General features: G+C 40.5%; 1 protein-coding gene across 7 annotated transcripts in view; it reads left to right on the top strand.

Moving 5' to 3' along the window:
- The window catches only part of TMEM131L (transmembrane 131 like), a 67,086-nt gene that overhangs the window by 13,133 nt on the left and 31,128 nt on the right, over window positions 1–22,825 (top strand). For all 7 annotated transcript variants that reach the window (XR_008208393.1, XR_008208394.1, XM_052690107.1 and 4 more), the window contains exons 4-7: window positions 14,679–14,750; window positions 15,738–15,861; window positions 16,352–16,468; window positions 18,795–18,902. Coding sequence is in view for 5 of the 7 variants with exons in the window: in XM_052690107.1 (XP_052546067.1) it covers window positions 14,679–14,750; window positions 15,738–15,861; window positions 16,352–16,468; window positions 18,795–18,902 (421 nt within the window). In the remaining 2 variants the exon portion in view is untranslated. The remainder of the gene's footprint in view (window positions 1–14,678; window positions 14,751–15,737; window positions 15,862–16,351; window positions 16,469–18,794; window positions 18,903–22,825) is intronic.

Raw genomic sequence — 22,825 nt, 5'->3', positions numbered from 1 at the left:
GGGGGGGGGTTATACAAAACAGACTGTTTTCTGGAGAACAACTGGGCCTTGTGTAAGTTTTAAACAAAATAATTTCTCAATCAGAACCAATCACTGTGAAATTTTACTCTCAGAATTATGAAGGAACATTAGAGAGAATGGAATAGTGTTCCCTGGGAGGATGGTGGGAGATAGCCTTCTGGTTGTCTTTGTGAACTTGTTGGCTTCTGGTCTGCTATGAGGGATCTGCTGCAGTACCTGTTGAACAGTAGTTGGCAGTTTGCCATCTCAACCACATGGAAATCCGCAGACATCAAATTAAGAAACTTCAAGCCCGGGGTAATAGGTGTTGTTACCATGCTGAAAGTCAACTTTTGCTGTAAAGCTTTATGAAGGAGCTATAAAGCCTTGGAAATAGAAAGGAGCAAGTTAAAATAGTGTAAAATGTTCATTGCTGTTGAAAGTGCAAAGTGTCTTATCCGTGATTTGTGGTTTTCTTGCTTTTTGTTTAGAAGCTGAACTTTCTGACGTCGTATTTCTTGGTGTTGTGGTGTTTATTCACAACAGCACACTGCTTCAGCGAACATGAGAAATGCAGAAAACAGCTCGCTGCTTCTTACGCCTAGATTGTTCAGGAACTGTTCTTTCAGACTGTGGGATGGTGACTGTCACAGTAGTGTAGCTGAGCCTTAGTTGTAAGTTACCTCAATTCATTTGCAGTCCTAACATTTGAAGCTGACTGGGCCCCTGCAAAGGCTTGTGTATCAGTGGATTGATAACTTCACCAACTTATACAGGCTAGGAAGACTCTAGGAAGATGGGGGGTTGGACTCGATGATCTCTGGAGGTCTCTTCCAACCCCTGCAATTCTGTGACTCTCAGAAACCTGAATGACATGTGTAAAGAAGGTGACCTTTAGTCAAAACTGATCTGACATTCTTATGTACATTCTCAGTATTTCTTTTTTTGTAGGTAGATCATTTGCCCCCCGCTACTGTAATGTTTCTCTCTGGGAACTAGTAATTTTCTTAGAGGGAATGAAGAGTAGTCTCTTCTTTATGTATCTCAGCAGCCTTGTGTCAATAATAAGGTTACCTTTGAGCTGAAATGGGTAGACAGTCTCAGCTTTGCAAAGTGGACAAAGCAGTAATAGGTGAGCAGTTCATGTTCTGCTTTTTTTTTTTTTATTCTCTCCTACTTTCTGCCTTATTGGTAGCACATGTATGTTTATTTTCAGTGAGACTTTCCCAGCTGTTTTTCAATCTTCTGTGAATGCTTATGCATAAGCTAGCAGAAAGTTAATAGTTTTTCCTGTTTTACTGTCCTTTATTCCTCTTTATGCCTTTTGAATGCTGTCGTGTTCCTGCAGTACAGTTTCCCTCCCGGTTTACAAGGGCTCTTCTTCTTTTGCCAGAGGCTCCAAAGTGGGATTGTTCTTAATTGTCTCAGACTTACAGTAGCTTTAGAGACCAGTTTTGAGTCTTTTCAAACATCTGCGATCAACTCCTGCAAAGTTATTTAAAAGCTGACATTGTTTGGCAAGCAGCGGATCCACATGGTAATGCTTCAAAGAATTTAGGTTTGTTGGTGTGCTGAGGTCTTGACCTTTTCTGTTAAGCTGCTTCATTTGTTTCTGCAGTTTCTGGTTATAAGTCAAGAAACGGCCACCTGGCATCCTGCTTCCCCTGGTGCTCTGGCCTCTGTGAGCAGCTTTGAAGCATTTCTTCATGGGCAGCAGATGGGCTTTGGGATGGGATTGGGCAACTCCATACAGTGCTAGAGCTGTAGGTACTTATTTCTTATTAGTGAGAACAGAAATGAGTTTGGCAGTCATGTATCAATGCAAAGTTAGCCCATGTGCAAATTAGTGTATGGACTTGAATGCAGTTCCTTGGTATTTAGGACATGGGTCCTTGCCTGAGCAGTGAGTCTGGAATACCTTTAGAACAAGGAGAGACTTTGGAGACTTATTTAACTCCAAGCAAGTAGGCTGTGTGATGTGTTTAGCAGTGGAGAAAGGAAAAAACAGATGTGTGCTTGTTTTTGTGTTGAGGATCCTCTGCATGCGGTCTGAGATGTGGAGATTCCTGTGTTCTACAGTGCCTTTCAACTCCATAGCCACATAGTGCTCTTTGATAGAAGATGTCATTCCCAATTGCATTGGCAATTGCCAAGACCTGTGCACTTTTGAAGGCTCTCAAACCTTCTCACTTTTTTTTTTTTTTTTTTTTTGTCAAGCCTCTTATACTTGAAGTACCCATGGTCTCAAGGATTTCCACGATGGGACCACTCAGAAGCCATTGTCACATTCTGTAATCTGGGTGTTTTATGAGCAAATGGGATCTCTGTATGCATCTCACTCAGTTTGAAGACCTTTAGCAGTTGTTAGTGCACAATTAAGCTGAGTCTGGAGAGGGTTGTGGCATAAATGACAAAACAGATTGATTTTTATTGGAGAATTACTTGTCATGATAGGGTACTTTTCTTTGATAGTAAATTCATTAAAAATGTTTATTATGTGTGGTAGAAAATAAAACAGTAATTTTGAAGTTCATGTATTATGCTTGCCTGATTTGCTGCTAAGCCACTGCTTAGAATATGAAGGTGTGCTTTGCATGAGACGTAGGAGCTATGAATGCTAGATGTCCCTCTGACAGATCAGGTTGTGTTTGCTGGGATTAGTGCAAAAATTACTGTGCTGTTTGCTCTCTACTTGAAAAGTGGAACAGTCTGATGAGACGCAGTGGTGATCATGCTGTACTGATCAGAATAAAAAGTTTTGTCTGCAGATGTTTTCTGCATTGAATCGCATTGTCTTACTGATTGAAGTTGTGACTTGACATTTTGCAGTTAAGGGCTGTACAATAGACATACTGCCAAAAAAAGGTAAAGACCTGAACAGAGCAAGAATGAAGGTGCTAACTCAATAAGCATAAACATGTAATTCCTGTATTTTTTTTATGGGATTGGAACAGTAACATGTTGCAATGCCCTTAGGAAGTGCAATACCATAGAGCATTTTGCAGCTTCTTTTCATGTTGTGGCTTTAATGTGCTCATTTTGTTTTTGTGCTTGCTCGCCTGTTAGTGCTTTGTGCATCGTTGATTTGTGTCTAAATTTTGATTCCTGGCAGCTGGAGGAGTGTGGGGATTTGAAGGGCCTGTGCTTGACCTACTCCTTGACCCGTGCTTTATGTTCTTTGTTGCTGTTAACTGCCTTTCTTCAATAGTTATTGTCCCATTTCTGTCCTGATGTGCTCCCTCTTTTATTCACAGCCTTTGCTGCAAGCAGCTGCCTGCAGCCCATGAGGTGCCTGCTGTCTGCTTAGGTATTTCTGTGGCCTGCTGGTGACCTACTTTCTGGGGCATTTAAATTCTCCTTCTGAAAAGGGGGCATTGCTGCCCTTTGTGAGTGGTCCCAGTGTTGCTGGGATAATGTGTCTGGTCCTCCAGATTCATATAGACACTCTCAAACAATCACCAGTGCACTCCTCCATCCCCACATTTTCAGGCTTGCTTGGTGTTTTTCATCTTGTAAGCTGTTAATGCCTTCTGCTGAATTTTACAAACTTTGGAATGGTAAGGTCAATAAATAAATAAATGTTGTGGTAGCTACAATTCTGTGTATTGTCTACTGCTCACCATAGGCTGGGGCAGCGCCTCACGCTTCCTGATTTTTCTCTAACCTTTTGCCACTGTTCTGACAAAAGCTGTGTCTTCCAGCCATCAAAGATTGTTCTTCTGAAGTTCTGTTGTTCCTTGTGTATGTGTGTGTGTGTGTGTGTGTGTGTGTGTGTGTGAGAGAGAGAGAGAGAGAGAGAGAGAGAGAGAAATGTCATTGTGGTGTGTGTGTGTTTGGAGTTCCCACATGGGACTGTGCAGAGAAGGGAGCAGGGAGAGGAGTGCAGGTCAGTTGGTGAAGGTGACCTTGGACTCCAGAGGAGTCCTTAGTCTGCAAGTAGCAGCCGTCCATGACATGGAAAGCTTGGGAAGCCCCAGCTTAAATAGATCAGTTTTTGAAGAGCGCAGAAGCGAAGAGCATCACTTATTAAGTGAACGCACATTTCTGGTTTATGAGGGTCATTAAGATGCAAAGCTTTACAGATCTTTGTCCTCAGAGCCACATGTGAAAATGCTGTGCCTACAGAGGCTTGTTCCTTTTCCCTTTCTTCTTAATGACCATGGGGAGTTAAAAGCAATGGATTGACATTTTAACTTGGTGAACTCTGGTTAGCTCCTTGGTTTTGAAATAAAGGAGGAAATAATAGAATCTAGAGGAGGTAAAGTCTTAACATAGTACTTAATTGCAGTATTTTTTGAACTGATGCAAAATACCGAAAGCTGACTTCCTGCTGGTTTTTTTTTTTCCTCTCCAACTCATTTTTCTCCCTTTTCTTACCCACTAGCTATCGTACCCAAGGAAGCAGACAGGGCTCCGGGTGCCTGTTGGTTGGGCATCAGAGCCCACATGCCAGCTGTAACATAGAGGAGTTTTTTGGCGGTGGACATTCTGTTAATTAACCTATGGAACAGAGAGTGTTTCACATGGTTCTACTTTATTTAATAGTAGGAAGTTGCAGTGTTGTTTACACCAGAAGAAACTGGCATACAATCTGCTTTGCATTGGCTTCAACACATTCCAGATATTTTGTAGGGGGACCCGATTACTGCAATAAGCTTTCTAACTACTAATCTTAGTAATGCTAAAATTTTTGAGATGTTGCCAATTTGGATCTTCTAGTATAATTTTTTTCATATTGTCTGTGTTTTATTTTTTAACAACACACTTTAATAGAGCATAAATATTTGCTAGTGCTGAGGAGCAGGCCACAGATAGACCAAGAATGCTTCTTTTTATTAATAGCACTATATGGTGGAAGTGGCATTTCATTTTGCATGCCTGACCAAGAGTGCTGGTGATATGAGACAGATGCACAAGCTGGGTATTTTGGAAGGTACAGCAAGGGGAATTCTGCAGGCTGTCCTCGTGATGCCATGGTCAGAATGTGGAAATGATCTGATGTTGTGGGGACTTTCCCCTTTTTCTGTCTGCAGATAGGGATGTGCTTGGAAATGTAACCAGTGTTGTGTATGGGGAGCTGGTTCTCGTTTCAATAAACATTTAGATATACTAATGGTTTTTACTAATGGGGGAATGGTTTAATGGGGAAATACTGGTAGTAGGTTGATGGTTGGTCTGGACGGCCTTGGAGGTCTTTTCCACTTTTTCCAACCTTGGTGATTCTGTGGGAAGGAAAAGCTTCTACTGGATGGTTGGTGTAGGTGGCTGGAGTATTGAAGCGTATGGATGGAGATGAAAATGCCTAGGTGCAGTGAGTTAATAAAACATGAATAAATGGTAAGTCTTCAATGTTTTTGTAAGAAAAAAGTTCAGTATTTCTGTGGAAAATACATGTCCTGTATCAATATATTCAGTATCATGTGTTGACTCCATCAGATGGCAGACAGTCTGGTAGGCTACTGCTGAAGGATGAAAAACTTTGTGGAATGACACTGAAGCAAGGAGAGGAAGAGCAAAAAGGGTATGCCGCATCCTGGCTGGGAGGAGGTAGAACCAAGAGCAGGGTGATGCTCTTATGAGATAGAGAGGAAGTGATTTGGGGATAAAGCTGCTTTTTCTGTGATGCTGTTTGGTTACTGGCTGGTGCTTATCTTTTGCTTTCCCCCATGATGTTTCAGAGTGGCCCTAGGGTGGGAGCGCAGTGTTTGTCCCTTGCTCCTGGAGCCTACTGTAAGCATAGGAAGATTGTGTTGCAATTTCACGGTGGCATCGTGCTTTAAAGTACCTTAAAGAAAAGTGAAGCCTTTCTCTTTTCCTTTCTTTCTCCTTTTAAATTGTATTTCCATGGTTGTATGATACAGCTTGTGAAAATGCTATTTGGTGACATGAAAAATTAGAGATTCTTGGGAAGCCAGTGTGTATTGTTCAAATTCTGGATAGCTCCCACATACCTGAGAAAGTCTTGCATGAAGTTTCCTCTGCTGAGGGAGAGAATTAAGACTTTTAATAAGTGTGGCAATCAACAGCAGCTCCGACCTTTTACCCTGTAAAATTAAGATAGCAGTGAGAGCTGGGCTTGTTGTGTTGATCCAAGAGAAGTTTGGTGAAAGGATTTTGAAAGAAGATCACGTGTTATTTATTTTCATAGAATCATAGAATGGCTTGAGTTGGAAGAGACCTTGAAGATCATCTATTTTCTAGACCCTGGGAACTTACTATGCTTAAAGCTCTATGCTTAAAGGTTGCTTTTTGTTTAAAGATTAGGGCTGAAATTGACAAAAGAGAAAACAGACGGTCCAGGCTGATGTTTCCCACTCTGTTGTCAGAGCTAGATTATGCAGCTTTATATGGCGTGTGAGCTTAATGATGTCATGGCTTCTCTGGAGGGACAGACACTATCAGTTGCACTGTCCATGCTAAAGAGAGTAAATTAGAAGCAGGTTTTCATTTATTTATTTAAGTCTTAGATATGAGTTTTCTTTCTTTTGTTTAGTTACCTTTTTAGCCATTGTTATTTTATTTTCTGTTTTGGGGAGGGTTTTAGTGCTTCCCAGATGCAGTGTAAAGGCTTCTTATTGGCCTTAAGATCTGTCATACAAATCTTATCTGTCTTAAAAGCCTGTACTCGTTCATTGCAAGAGGAAATCAGAAGACTTGGATTAATAAGGAAACAGCAAGAGTTGACTATTGTAGGAAGATAAGCGCTCTTAATTATTAAGCAGGTCAAACTTATCGGGAGCCACAGAGCTCTTTTGTGCGTATTACTGAACTGTTCTGACTTAAAATGTTTTTGGTCAAGTTGGAAATTTTTTTTGGCTGCAGCTGTAAATAGAAAAGGGAAATAGTTGGCTGCAATGATTTTTGACAAGAATGTAACTTCTTATTACTCTGAGCTTTGCAGCCCCTTTGGGTTTTCTGTCAATTACCTCCTGTGTTCTCAGGCTAGAGCAAGATGTGCCTCGCGGGATATGTGTTGCATTGCTCTCACTTGTGAAAATGAAACGTTTGAAGTAGCATTGCTACTGAGCTCACAGAAACTGGCCCTGCACCTTCGGAGCTTTTTGAGTAAGGTTGTGGTTGATGAAGTGATTTTTATTTAATTCACCAAAAACAGAATGGCAGTTGATGCATTGAAAGGCTGGTTTTATTTGGATTGGAATCTCTTCTCTACTGTTTTGGTCCTCCTTAATGTTAATTTTTGAGTTTCAACATCTCTCCTGTTGCAGGCATTCTGCAGAAACAGCAGGTGAATGCGTTGTTAATTTTAAAGAAATCAGTTTAATTGAGGCTGGTATGATAGAATTGGTACTTTATTTTCTTGGTTCTTTGTCATTGTTAGATTCCTGATTATATTGGTACAGGTTGATACCTAAAAGCAGTATAAATCACTAACACCTTTTGCCACATTACTGTTTGAAGGGCATAATTGAATTGAATACTTTGCTACGGGGCATGCAAAAGTTTATGAAAAGATATTTACCTTCCTTGTCCTTAGGTACAGTGTAGGTGAGTATATGGTGAACTTTTTGCCTTTCTTAAGATTGTTTTATTCTCCTCCTTCACAAGATTGTGCTGTAAAATCTGATTACTTTCAGTGAGGCACTTTGAGATCTGGGTAGAGAACGGTTATCTAAACGTCGTGATGCTCCAGTGCAAGACTTAGAGCTCAGGTCATGAGAAGACTCTGTGTTGTCACTGCAAAAGCCCATTCCCTTTCTCTAGGTACTTTTTTCAGATTACAGGCTCTGGGTTGGAGCTTGGATAAACAGTGATTATAAGAGGCCCATAGCTCCTGTTAGAACAGTTTTGAGCTGTGAGGGGTCAGCACTCTTCAAAAAGATGTCTGTTTTCACCTGTAGACTAGACCAGGGTGCTTCCAGGTCAGTTTTTCTTAATACTCTTGTATATCTGATTTAAGTTAACATCTTAAAAATTATGTGATCTTAGTGTTAGGTTTTGAAAAACAAACCAGGGCTCTGCAAGCAGTTTTAGGTTTTGCTCTGCAAGCAGTTTTAGGTTTTTGAAGGCTTTGGCAACGTTACTTGAGGAAGGGGGGAAAAAAGCATGAAGTTGGCTAAAAGTCTCTGAGGTTTGAAAAACAATACCAACTGACTTGTGTGCCTTTGGGATTTGTGCTTTTATTTCACTCTCGTGGAGTAGAAGCATTCATAAAAAGAGCTGAACAACAATATTTTCTCATAACTCCCAAGTTCCAGCACCTAGTGATTCAGGATAGAACAGTGAGAGTGCCATGGCTTCTGAGGGAGCCACTGATTCATTAGGCAAGTGATTCTAAATAAAAGTAAATGCGGTAGATTTGTTGATAATAAAACAGATTACAAAGAAAGAGGAAAAAAAGGTGAATTACAGGCTTTATTTCAGATAGTTGTCACCTCATAGGTACTTAGAGGTGATTCTCTGTACTCTCTGCAAAAATGAAGAGGCAATTGTTTCACTGCAAGAAAGAAAAAGGAGAATGGAGGTAGTAGGGGCCTGCCCAGATTTGCCCAGCCTGCTTTGCTGATAGCGATGGAGATGCTTCCAAGGAAAATGTTTGATGTGCATTTGAACAAGTGGGCCCAGGCTGAACATCCAAAACAAATAACTAATGGTGTATCTCTGAATAAAACAGTACTTTGTGTGTGTGTGTCGCCGCAAGTCACAGGTTTGATCTAGGCCAGTGGTGCCTGAGTACCTGATTTGCACAGCCCATATGCTCTCTGTGTGCAAGAGTGACTGAACCATGCCCACAGCTGGAGGAGCCTCTGCAGTGCCCTCCCAGGCCTCTGCTTGGGGGCTTTCAGGACTTTCTCTGCCCTCTATTTTTTATAATCACTTGGGAAGCCTCGCTTAATGAAGCAGCATGAAGGTGTAGTTAATGCTCTCGGTGTGGCACTACGCTTCCTTTTTGTCAGAATCCCTGTTCTTAGTTTGACGTTGTTGAAGCAGGCTGTCCAAGATGCCTAAAAAATACAGGCTGCATCTGGAGCATCTCTAGAGAGCTTTGGTTGTTGCTTGAAATCTGGGTGGCTGAGGGATTTTGAAAGAAGATGTTTCAGAAAACAATTTCAAATAAACCAAAGTCATTGTGAATTCATTTCTTAATGTAGTACAGATTTCAGTTGTTTCAGAAATTGAGGATTGATTTACGGGAGGGAGTAATTTCATTCTGTTGTTAAACATGCTTTATTGTGCTGCTGCTCAAATATAAACCACGCAGGCATCTGGAGAAGAGAACATTTTCTTTTCATCAAGATATCTATTACAGCATCTTGCATCTAACTCTTCTGGAGTTCTTCAGGGCTCTTATGGTAATTTTTATCACACTGCATTTGTTGTCTTTGGGTGTTTTTCAAGGAGTCTATCTAGGTGTGAGGAGAAAAAAAAAAGTAAATCTGTGTTCTAATATTTACATCCTGTTGTGAGCACTTTCCTGACGATTACAAATTTAATGCAGTTACGGTTTTGTACTAAGTGAAAATAAAGCACTGCTGGCCTGGATGGCTACTCTCAATAGTTCTTATATAAACCTTCTTGCAGAGTTATATAGGAAAGGACTAGGTGGTGAGGTGAGCAAAAGTTGCCTGGTAGAGCTATGGCTGGTTGTGGAAGCCTGGAGACGAGGAGCTTGGCTTCACTCAGCTGGCTGGAGGAAAAAAAAAAAAGGTTGCTTGAGCCAGCTGCCCCCTGAAGTCATGACTCCCACCATAAATCACAGGGTTTAGTTTTGGAGAGAAATTGTCTTGTCCACTGATTTATCAGTGATTAGCTCTCCTTGCCTATTTTTAGCCAAAAGATGCAAGATAGCAGGCATGCAGGCAGAGCAGTTTTACAGTGGTAATGCTGTGTTGGCATCTGTGCTGGGGTGTCTGTAAAGCAGCACTCTTTTCCCACAGGCAGTGGTGCACTCTCACAAAGCCTATGAAGGAATCCTGGTGATGAATCGCCTGTCCCCAGGCATATGGAGAGAGGCAGTGAGTCAGTCCTTCCCCTCTTCCCTGAACAGTGCAGCACTAAGAATAGCAGAGGCTTTTTGCCTTCTAAGTTTTCAGTGCTTGAAACCCTTATTTTTCTTCTTTTATCTGCTGAACTGTTTTTAAATTTTTAATAAATCACCCGTGGCTTGTGGGGTGCTGGGTAACCTAGGTCTGTACAACTGGGGAAGAGAAGACTGAAGGGGGATCTGATCAGTGTTCATAAATGTCTAAGAGGAGGTGGGAGGCAAATGGGTGAAACCAGGCTCTTCTCAGTGGTGCATAGCAATAGGACAAGGAATAATGGCCTAAAACTTAAACACAGGAAGTTCCATACTAACATGCAGAAGAACTTTTTAATGGTATGGATGGCAGAGCACTGGAATGGGTTGCCCAAAGATGTTGTGGAGTCTCCTTCTGTAGAGAGCCTCATCTGGATGCCTACCTTGTGCAACTTGGTCTAGGGAGCCTGCTTTGGCAGGTGGGTTGGACTTGATGATCTCTTGAGGTCCCTTTCACCCCCTGCTATTCTATGATTCTGTGACTAGGTGACCTGATAAACAGAGCTTTGCTCCTGGTTTGCAGAAGACTTTAGTTCAGCTGCTGCTGGGATCTGTTACCATATCTGCGTTAATTTCTCCTTAATTAATAAATCCATACATCAGAATAGTTTTCGTGTTAGCAATATTCAACAGTGCTGACAATACCTGGGTTCTGTTAATGTGTCCATCTCCTTCGTGTGCTTTTTGTTTATCAGGAGTAGTCTGGGGGATGAATCTGAAATCGATCCATAAATGTTTTTTTAAGTTTTGTTTCTCTGTTTCAGTTTACATATATGAATTGTACTTTCCTCTACAGTATACATGCTTTTGTATCTCAGAGCCTCATCCCTGTGGGTTGTAGAATTCATACACTGAGCATATGAAGTGCCAAAATGCCAAACGTAAAAAGTCAGATTACAATTCTGTGAATATAATGGAAGCAAACAAACAAAAAACCAACAAAAGAAGCCAACAACCATTACACTGTCTATCAGCATCACTTGAAGAGAACCTCTTGCATGTTAAGGAATCCTGACCCTTTTGTCTGCTGCTTCCCACAAAAGCATGGATAAAAAAGCACAATTAAATGCCCTCTTTGTTTTTTCTCTATCTGTGGTCAACAAAGGGCATGAGAGAGGGTAGGAAGGGCTACTTTTCACAAATGATGTTTTTCCCAACTACAGGTGTTGCTGTATGAATTATCAGATAACAGGCATCCTAATTGTAGAATCTGAAGTTATCAGCTAAAGAAAGAAGGATAACAGGAAGGTTTAGAGGAATTGATGGGAGAAAAAATCCTTGCAGTGAGCTCTGAACTTCAGCTCAGCTGCCATTTGTCCTGCAGGTTGCTGGGGGTTCATATATGTCTATGTATATTTGCATGTATGTGTGTGTGTATACACATATATAAGATGGATTGACTCTTCTGACGTTTTCTAAAAGAAGACAATTTCTTCAGAGTAGACTTGGTCTCCTGTTTGCAGTTTTATGGGAACACTTTTCTTGTGTTCAGTGAAGTATAAATAATACCTCACTGGAACAAAATTTCCTTTTCTGTTCAATATGGGTGAAGGATGGGTAGAAAACCTGTTTGCTTATTTGGAGGAAATGTTTGTGAGTAGTATGTATTACATATAAACCCTCATTTTGGGGACTGCAAGTATTTAATAAATAAGTTGTGCTGATCTGGTTGTCTACTGATCTTCTCTAGTAGTAGCAAAGAATAACAAAACTTAAAGAAGGAAGGTCAAAACACTTTCAGCTGCTATCTAGCAGCACTTCATGCACATGTGTGATTAGCATCGCTGTGTTGGAAGCCCTGGGCTAGTCCCATCAACAGAACAACATGTCCCCCAAACCTTACAAAACACCAGCAGTTCTGTGTCCCTCTGTCCTGTTCCCCACATGTGAACGCCTACAGGAATTCTTAGCAGAGGGAATGGGATGCCCTAAGGTCTTACAACTTGTTAAACAGTCATTGTGAAGGTAGCTGTCAGGCGTTCCTTTCCCCTCTGCAGCCAACAGGTTTTTTGGCATAATTTGAAGTGAATCCATTTGTGAGATTAGGTTTGTTTGTTTGTTTATTTTAAAGTAAGTGTTCTGTTTTACAAGTGACTTCAGTTTTTAAGCCTCTTAATATATCTGTCTTTGAAACATTCTTCTGTGTCAGATGCACTGCTGAGATCTGGTTGGCAGCCTCGGTTGGTTGGGGTTGGTGCATGAGAGCGTCCTGCCAGACTCCAGCTCATTTGGAGAGATGTGGTAGCAGAGTTGTGCTTCTGGTGTTGATGGACCAGCCCCTTTCTCTTTATAGCAGAAGGTTTGGATGTGATAGGTAGAATGGCCGCCTGCCCTTTTCCCCTATTCCATCCCAACGTCATGTCAAAAGAAAATCAAACCTTCAAAAGCAGTAGGTTTTTCCTTGTGTAGGCTGTGCTGTTTAGTGCGCACGGCTCTCCAGTTATTTTCTGGCACTGCTTCCTGGGTGCTGATGGGCACTGCAGGTGCTGGGAGCCGGCTGCCAGGCTGGACTGTGAGCAGCTGGAGGAATAGCTGCTCTGCTTTTGGGGCCAGCTGGGGCACATAGAAGCCTCTCAGGATGCAGGGCAGAAGCAGCTGCCGTCCCATCCCCTGGGCTGTGGGGTTCTGTGGGCAGAGGTGCTCAGCAGCTCTGTATCAGCAGTGTGTGCTGTAGTAAGACTGGGCCCAGCGTGCTCCCAGCTTCCACTGAGGCTTGAGCACAGCCCTTCTAGGTCCAGGCTGCCATTTCCAGAACAAATGGGGTGTGAGTCCTGAGGTGCTGCTGCTGCTGTCACAGGGCTTCTCTTGTTCTCTGATCAGGGAAGGAGTGGCTGTTACAGCTGTCCGAACCGCAATTCAGTGCTTTTTACAAACTAGGATATCCCTAGTTCAGTGGGATGTGGCTTCCTGTATCCCTGCTGCACTGGGTGCCTATTATAGGGTGAGGAAGTAAGGAGGAGAGCTGGTGCTGCAGGAATTTCGAAGGAGACAGATTAGTAAGTTAGAGAACGCTTGGCTTCTTGACCTACTTCTTGGAGGGGTTCTAAGTGGGAAGAGATACTACAGCAATACCCGTGGGATATGAGAAACATGAGAGGTGGTGATAGGGTTCAAGATGGTACCATAGTACATAAACCACGTAGCTTAACTTTTATTTTGTTGTTTATGTTTGTGCATATTAAGAGTCCTTCGATTTTCATTTTTAAGAAATACGTTTTACCTCTGACATTTTGGGCTTTTGCTGTAGAAGCGATTTTGGTTTGTCTGCTTGCAACAGAAGCACTCTGACTTTTGTGCTAGGCATGTCCCTGAAGCTGATTTCTGGGGGAGAGTGGGAGGCACTGTGGTGCTGTGGTATCTCTGGACGTGGTGCAGGCACTGGCTAGGGCACAAACAGGGTGTCCGGGAAGAGACTTGACCTTTCACCTAGGTTTTGGGGTTCTGCATCATCTGATCCTTTGTTATTTTCAGCAACACTCCAGAAGTATCACCTGGGTATATATAACATTCCTACTGCTTCAACAGCAAGGGAGTTTGCTCCCTCTTGGGAGAAACGTTATTAGGAGAATGATGATCTTAGGAGTAATAAACCAGATTTTTTCCTGACGGGTAATGAATTATGATGGCTCTATTGGTTTGGAATACAACAGAATTATGTGAGTACTTTAATAGATAAAAGGTGCAGTATTACAGAAGCATTTTTAATCTGGGGACCAATTAACTGTACTACTGCTTGTTATGCAGAGCACCTGGATGACTAATGGTACCACAGCCCTTCTCTCCTACCTCACGCTTATCCTTGCTGGGTTGCTGATTAGCATCACTCAGTAATGATAAAGCTGGCTCTGGTTAGGATCCATAAAGATTCTGTGGATCTTTATGGATTTTCTAGGGAAGTTTTTAACAGCACAAAACTGGGTACGTAGCTGTAATGAGCAGGGCTGGGCCTGTTCACCGCTTGGTGAGAAAGTGAAGATATGCTAGGACTTCTGTCTGCATTACCGAGCATCAGCTCGTATTGAAATAAGGTGAAAAGGTGCTAGAATTGACAAACTTCACTGTAGATTTTCCAAGGGAAAAGAAAAGATGATGATGACATGCATGTTTCCACGTATTTCTTACTCTCTTCTGCATATAAGAAATGAGTTGGATTTTGTATTAAAGCCAGTTAGGAAAGGTCTTCTTTTGGTATTGGATTTTCACAAGCTGCTGTTTGCTTTTCTACATGCATGTCTCTGCTCTACTGGTACAAGTGCTTCTCTGATTAAACCATGGGTCTGTTCCATGCTGATACAGTTTTCATTTCTCAGGACTCTTTTATATGGATTCTCCTCTGTAGTTCGCTGCCCAGGCTCAAATACAGGTGCCTCACCGTGACTGAAGAAATGCAAGAAAGGGAGGCTGTTTGAGCCAGCAGTGCCTCTGGAGTGAAATGTGTATCAAGCTCAGCTTATATTAGTATGGGCTTTCCAGTATGTGCTGTTTTACCTTTTTAAAAGGTTGCTCTCATGTCAGGGAGAGGAATGTATGAAAAGATTTGGAAATAGTGTTTAGCATCGCCAGTAACATATCTTCTTTCTCTGCTGTGAGTAGTGTTGTGACCTCTAAATACTAATTGTAGCTTCTTGTCTCCTTTTTTCAGTTTCTCAGCAAAAATGCCTCCAAATGGGAAGGCCCTACACTTTCACCCTTCAGTTCTGCATTTTGGAATGCAGTGAGTATCTTCCACTACTGTTATTTCAATTAAATGGGGAGGAACAGCTTTGCTGGGCTACCTTTAGGTTGAGGCCATCAGTGAAGATCATTCCATTCTCTGAAGAAAAAAAAGAAGAAAAGAGGGATAGTAAGCAATTGCCATGGAGTTGGAATTATGTTTTGCACCTTGCTATACTTTATAATGAAAAATCAATGTGGTTATAGAAAGCAGGAAAAGGGAGCAGGAAGCCGTAACACATGCTGGGTAGATACAGAACAGCCTTCTCAGGTGATTCCGCAAGATGGTTCTGATTTCTTCCCCATTCCATTGTTCATTTCTTGATAAGTTCTCGTTCTAAAGGTGGGAGAGTTTGTTGCTTCCTTTGACTTTCAAAAATAAAATCAGAAAACCTCAGGCTAAACATTCTGGTGGAAAATATAATGGTTTCTTAGCTCTCTTTTAGAAAAAAGTTTTAAGAGTTTCTTAAATGACAATTGGTATTCCATCAATAAACAAACAAACAAAAAAAAAGCAGGGTCCCCTTGTGAAAGGAATTTTCCAGAGAATGTGCTGTGTGTGTGTGTGTGTAAGTTGTTTTTAGGATATATTAACTCACACACTAGCCTTAAGATATCTTTGTTTTAACTGACAGAAGATGACTGGTTGATTTGTATTTTTTGCTTAAATAAAAGATTTTTGTCTATTAATAGTTGGGTTGGATTTTTTCTTCCCTTCCCTCCCCCTCAAAATCAAACAAACAAACAAACAAAAAAACTCTGTATTTTGAGTTGATGATTAACTTTGGCTGGGTGCACCAGTTGCATCCTAGTGTTAGCTACTGGTCTTTGTGTGTTAGAGGATGGAATTTGCTTGTTTTCAAAAAATAGTTGCGACTAGAAAATTGTTTCATATCAACATGTTTCACTGTGATTTGTTTGGATGCCTTTTGTGCATGTTCTAAACTTAAAAATGTGAATAACTGCCTTCTCTTTTCTCCCTTTTTAGATTACTGGGATTGCCAAGAGCTAAAATGCTGCATGCCTACAATCCTAGTAGAGATAGGGAAGTTGTAGTGAATTCAGTGTTTACAGCTTCTAGGCAGTTTCATGTGTCTCCTGTACATAGCCGGGTGAGTGTTGGTGTACTTTTAGAAAATACGTAATGGCCAGCCTTCATGCTTCCTTGGGCCTGAACTTTTAATTACGTTTTCTTTTTGTGCCTTTTTTTTTTTTTTTTTTTTCCTAGGACCTCCAATTTTTTTCTGGCTTTGCTAGCACTTTTCTGCTCATTTTTACTGAGACTGGTGAGGGAGAAGACATTCAAAACTTACAGTAGAAAATGTGTTTTACAGTAATCCAGAAAGAAAATAGGCGTTCAGCATTAGATTGACTTCAAGTCTCATTCTGTTACATGCAGCATTATGCAGTCATCCACAAGTATGTGGGTGGTATTGGTGTTCATTGTTGTATTGATAGAGTTGAGAGATATGGGCAGGTGAAACTTTAGTGCTGAGGTTGGGACCTACAGATACAGCTGTGTGTGTGGGAATGTCTGTGGGTGAGTAGTGGGTGTTCTAACGAACTGCACTGAGCAAGCTGCCTTCTTTGTGGTCTCTGTAGGTGATTCCAGCTATGGGAAAAACTTCATTCAGAGTGCTTTTTCTGCCAACAGAAGAAGGCAATATTGAAAGCTCGTTATTTATAAATACCTCATCTCATGGAGTACTTTCATATCAGGTAACTTCGCTTATTTTTCACTTGAGTTTTGAATTTGTGTTTTTAAAAGTTGTATTCATACGTTCAACAAAAAAAGCCAACTTCAAATGTGTGTTGAATTCCTGATACCGGTCAAGTGAAATACTGTTTACAGTTCATCCCTTTTATCAGATCTTGCTGATCTCATGATTCCTTGTACAAGTATGCATTTCAAATCACAACTGCTAGTGGGGCTACCTGTGGTAGTAGGTATATTTGTATTTGTTTGTGTGTACTTCGAGTGTTAGGGTCCTGTCACTGCTACTCGGCTCTGTCATAATATTGCAGTCCTGAATGAACTGTTCTGGAATTTGTATTTATCACGGTGGAAAAAAAAAACCACCAGGGCATTTAAGAAGTGTCTCAGGTGATCTTCAGCTTTTTTTGTTTGCAGATTTTTTTATGTGTATGCAGGTTTTTATGTAAATACGCTGGAGATGCAACGTGAGGTGAAAGCTTAAGGGCATTATAATGTGAAAATGGAAGTAGTGAGTTCTGAATGGAAGCTGTTTGCTACCTGATTAACCAGAGAAGTATAAAGTTACTAGGTGTTAAGATTTTTATAAGGGATATTATACATTCCAAATTTTTTTTTTACTTTCATTTATTTAAATGAAATAAAAAGTAAGTAAAATAAAAAGTCTGAATTCAAGTCCGATGACTTAAAAACAATGCCAACTTTCATCAACCATTCTTGTTATTCCACTCTCATAGTGAATTAGAAAACAAAGCTCCTTATAAGGAAGCAGAGAGAAGTTCACTGAAGTACGGATTTTGGAATATGAATATTGCCATTGGCTTAGCACATACTAAGGGTGATGCCAAATGTTGGGGGATCTTTGTATTATGGCCCTTTTCTTTTTTGCATCTATCTTCTTTGCATTCACCCCTAACCCCTTGTTTTTGTTACCTAGCCAGCTCAGTCACAGCTTTTTGTGAACAAGTGGTGGGGAAGCAGTTGTCAGTGTCAGAAGAAACTGATTTTCTGGAGTTGGACTGCTGCTAAAATCAATAGCATGCTGTTATTGGCAGACCATTTCACTAGCCATGTGTAAGGAATGTAACAAGCAGAAGTAACTGTCCATGATTTCAGCTTGTGTTAGGTTTAAGAGTGTTAAAACTGGATCTAACTGTAGTGCTTATACAAGGTATAGCACCCTTGAGAGCTCGAAAGGCTTGAAATGTTTGATATTGCTAACACGTTTGTGTGTGAAGTGTGTATGAAGAAATTGCCTAAGTGGAGAGAAAGTAGCATTATATCAATGTCTCCATCAAAAAAGGAAACATCCCAAAAATGTTTCCTCTGTGTTGTTTTCTATCCATAGCTGTCATAGGTCTTCAGTGAACACTGTATTGTCCTTTTGATTAAAAACATTGGTGTTTACTTGTTTTTTTCTTTTTTTTTTTTTTTTTCAATTTAAAAAAGATTTCTTTGCATAGAAGTAAGTGAAAAACCTTAAAGGATTTTTCATAGGAGGGGAAAACAAAGCAACCTGAGGTAATCTTATATCTCACTGTCATAAACTAATCTTGACAGAGTGGAATATGAATGCAGTAAAAAAAAAAAAAAAAAAAAAAGTAATAAAAAATATCAACTTGCAAATCTTGCACTTCTCTGAATATTGCAGACTTCTAAAAACAAAATGATCAATCAGTATTTTACTTAGTTTTGAAGACAAAGCCATTGAATTCAGAATGCCCTTGGGCTTGGAACCGAGTTTTTCAGAAATTCCTGCATGGCCCAGTGATTACCGTAAAACTGTGGATGCTGTTGTTTGCTTTCTCTCCATTTTAGACTCCCATGATGTGTAAATATTATGTGCAGTTTTGAAAAGCAGTTTTGTTTTACATCATCATTTGTGAAGAAAATTTGGAAGGTGATGCCTCCATTCACTCATGGCTTAAAAACAAAACAAAACAAAAAAAAAACACCAACAGTAAAAATGATAGAAGTGTCTGGTACTAGCTTAGCCAACTTGGATGCAATATAGAATTGCCATATTTTGGGTGTTTCTATTATAATGAAGAAAAGGAAGTGTTTAACAGCTCTCTTTCTAAGATAACCTGATGCTGTGCAGGTGAGCATTTTTCTTTTGGGTGCAGGTGAGTGAAGATGCTGCTGTGCTTCTTATGCATATAATTACTTTGCACAGTGGAACTTTTGAAATCATATATGTTGTCTTTTAAAAGAATGTAATACTTCCTGAGATCCTTAGTAGCAAAATAGAAGCAAAATAGAACTGTGTATTGCTGTGATAACTGAAATAGTTAATGTTGACATAATGACTCATTTCTATTTTAATAACAGGTTTTTGGAGTGGGAACTCTGACATCTCTGGAAGAGCCTAGAATACAGCTAGCAAATGCCTACTTACTGCTTCCACACATTCAGAGCATCCAGGTGTCACGAACACTGGTACAGTAATACATTTCAAGCAGAAGTGAAACCTACTCGGACATGAAAGAATTTTGTTTTCAGGTTGTTGGGGTACAGGGAATTTTAACAGAAATCTAAGTGACTGTGGGAGAGAGGAAATGAGATAGATAAGTAGTTTTACGGTGAGCTGGTGTTTCTGGTTTTATTGAGAGAAACATCTTTTGGCCTTTAGACTGTTTCTACTTCTGTGTGTTTCTGTGGTGTGTTGTGCTCTCAGTTGTGCTGATAAAACTACTTATGTTGCCCTTCTCTAAATCAAAGAGGAGAATCGATCTGTTTTAAAAGAAAACAAAATTCATTATGTTATTACATGACTGGGGAGAGAGAAGCTGAGCAATTTTTTTTTTTTTTTTTTAACTTTTCAATTTTTGCTTCAGACCCGTTTCCCAGGCTGGTTCACAGCTGTGATATGCATGAGTTATCACTTAATTAGAAATCATAGCATACTGCATTCTGATGAGAACAAGATTCCAGCTGGAGTATCCCCTCCTACTTCTGTTACTGCTGAAGACATCAGTGCTTGGCTTGGCTGGAACATGGAACTGTGAGGAATAAAATAAGATGGATTTAGGAGGCATAACTACTTAAATTGGAAGAGAAGCTTTAACAGTTCCTGAGATTTAGGTGCAGTTCCAGGCTGGACAGTTTGATTAGATGATCTTAGAGGGCTTTTCCAGCCATAATGATTCTGTGGTTCTATTTTTGTAGTCCTCCAGGCTATATAGACGTTCAAGTGAGTAACTAACTTGAAAAATTTATGATTCTGATTTCCTTCAAGTTTTTTATGAATAAAAACTTTTGTATTACATAGGGATTTAATTTTGTTTAAGAAAAAAGAGAGTGTTTTGAATATTTTAGCATATAACAGAATATAATCTTGTATCTAAATATAATCTATCTTGATTGCCTTCACGGTATCTTCTGTTTGTTTTTCCTGAGAAAAATTCTCACCTCAGTTCTTTTTTCTTTTTTCCTGTTAAATGACTGAGTAGAAAAGTTTTCGGGAGCATTTGACATTTGCATTATTGTAATAGTGAGGAGCATTTTCCTCTGCTTTATTTCTCTAGAGTACAAGCTTGAGATCATGCTTGGCAGCACCACCTGGCACCAATCTTGTCCTAGTACACAAGATGCAAGAGAGCATTGACTTGGTTCTCCTAGCTCTGGGTATAATTTTCCTGCCCGGCTATAATTGGAGAATTATTCTTCAGTTCAGTGAATGCTGCCAGTCTGGAGAGAAATACTTCAGTGGCGCAGGCACATCTGTTGAAGTGGCGTAGGCACATCTGTTGAAGGTGGTAGGCAAGATCTAAATCCTGAAAAGAAACTTGTGGCTTGAGTTTGAGTCCCATTTGTGGAAAAGATTTCTCTACAGATAGCTGTCTGATCTAGAAGTGCCCTTTTTAGTTTATTATTCCTGATTGGGATCCCATAAAAGCTGGTATGATTCCTTTTTGTCCAGCTCTTTTAGGCTTGCAAGTTGTGTGGGGAAGAGGCCTGTGAGATTTGAGTGAATATGGACATGCAAACTTAAGGATACATGAATACTAAACCATGGAGATCTGAGTGAAAAAAACATTTAAGGCAAATCAGTCATACCTACAGAACTGCATGCTTGCTTACCTCTGTTCTCTTTTATCTGAGTAAAATACACTGCTAATGTTACTTATGCGTACATGTTCAGGATAGCATAAGCTTCATTTGGGTATGCTAAAGATACCCTTGCCTCTTATGCCTACTGATGCCACTTGGCGACCTGTGAGAAGGCTCAGTGAGGGCTGTATTGGTGCATCTCTCTTCCTGTCTGCACCTTTTCGCACTCCTCTAATGTCTGGTCTGAATTTCTTTGTAGCCAATTTGTATTTGTTTGTTGTGATGCACATTTGATTTTGATAATTCCTCCTGCTTCTGGCACTTAAATCCAGAGGTTTTTTTTTTAGGCAGCATCACATCTTTCAACTTTTCCTTTGCCAAGCTGAGCAATCCATGCTCTGGCATCCTTCCCTGTGATGTGCTGATCATTTCTTAGCCAAGCTGGCCACCCTTTTCTGCAGCTTTTCCAATTTGTAGCAACTCCTTTTGAAGGTGAGTGGCCAGAATTGTGCGTAAGGATATGGGTGAAGCTTTTCTTTTTTGATTCTTCAGAGCCTATCTGCTGTAAGCATGATGTGTCCCTGCAGATTGTAGGTGAACTTGTAACTTCTGCAGTGGTGTGTGGCAGGTTTGTGTCTGCTTTTTGGGGACGATGAGCTTCCATGCTGCATTGAGTTTGTACTGATTAATTGTCCTCAAAACTGAAAGGGTACTTCTGTCATTTTCCCATGTTCTTACCCAGGTCTAAAATGGAAAAGAATGACAAAGTTGCCTTTTCTGCTGTTGAATTTCACCCTCTTTCTCTTATTGCTAACAAAGTTACATCTTGGGGATTCATAATGTGTGCTCTGGTTGAGTCAAAAGAGGAGCTGTATCCAACACTGAATTCATAGTGTGCCACGTGGCCATTCAGCAGCAAGTGGTGACTGCTAAGACTTGACAGATGGTGGTTGCACATATAGGTCATCTTTGTTTATCCGGCTTCTGGATAGTCTCTATTCTGCTTGCCTGTTTTGGAGCATAGTTTAATATTTGCAATTAATGCAAGAATATTTCTGAAAATATTGTGAAAATCTTGTATAGGGCCTTGCCTGATGGCTTATTTGGGGCAGAATAAGGAATGCAAGTGTCTGCAGCTGGGCAGTTACATTAAGCAAGTGCTAATGCCTCGTTATTGAGGGCCTTGGAGATGATAGTGTTTTCTCAAGGACCATTGAGAAGGGAAGCTTAAGTAACAAAGTTTATTCAACCAGAAAACTCACCCCAGAAGTTGCTCTTGGTATAGTTGGACTGCCTCATTAGAACTGCAGTTAGTAGGTTTGGCTGTGAGAGGTTACCAAGTGGTACATGCTTTAGAGTCAGTTTTTTTTTCCTGCTTTCAAAACTGATGAGAACAAGAGAGTTCTCAAAAATAAACAGCTCCTTGGGGTTGATGCAGCCTGGCATGAGCCTGTGTTTTGGTGCTACTGACAATCTTAACAGGGGTTGGATCGCCCTCTTGTGTGGAGCCTGGGTCACTGGTATGAAATCCACTTGAATTAGGGCTGCACGATATGTGCTGTCCTTTTGGCTGTGCTTCTCTGAAACTGTTCCCTGTGGTATAAATGATACTCAGGTGCACCCTGCTCCCTTCGCTCTGTCCCATGGAGAAATGAAGCAGGGCTTTGAATACTATAAAACTGGTTATTCATAGTCCTGCTTCTTAGCATCAAGTGATTTAAATTCTTCAAAAGAAGTTGTACTGACACCTTCAGAAACTTGAATCTTCATATGCCGCATTCAGATGTTGTTATGTATGAAAAGAGACTGAGTGGGGTTCCACGTCAGTCTCAAAGTTGCTGTGATTATGTTACTCACAGTGACAGAACTCTCATAGTTTTTTTTAAATTATTATTTAGAATTGACATCAGCGTACTGGCTGAGCAGTATGTGCAATTAAGTTGACAATCCGGATTTCTGAATGGTTTCCATGAACTGTGCTTGGCTTTGTCGCTGCTTAAGAGTGTTCTACAAGCTGGCACGCTCAATGCCCTTTTTTTCTTTATCTTTCCCATTCAGCAAAACGGTAAAGCATGTACTTTCTGTCTGTCCATTTGCTCAGAAAGCCTACGTATCAGACTGTGGGAGTGCAGCATTACATTCTTGGCTTAGCAACTGCATTTCAGTGTACAATCAGCAAAGGAAATATACAGAAAATAGGAAAATAAGCATTTGCATTATGCCAAAAAGGCTCTGTTGAGCGTATTTTGTTGTCTTATCAAAGTTCGTACGGATTGCTTGTATTGATGCTGTACAGATATTTTAATAAT

The sequence above is a fragment of the Tympanuchus pallidicinctus genome, unplaced genomic scaffold (genome assembly GCF_026119805.1).
Source record: "Tympanuchus pallidicinctus isolate F22 unplaced genomic scaffold, pur_lepc_1.0 scaffold26, whole genome shotgun sequence".
In the NCBI taxonomy this organism is placed as follows: domain Eukaryota; kingdom Metazoa; phylum Chordata; class Aves; order Galliformes; family Phasianidae; genus Tympanuchus; species Tympanuchus pallidicinctus.
The sequence above is the reverse complement of the archived record's forward strand: the minus strand, read 5'-3'. Positions and strand labels throughout refer to the sequence as shown.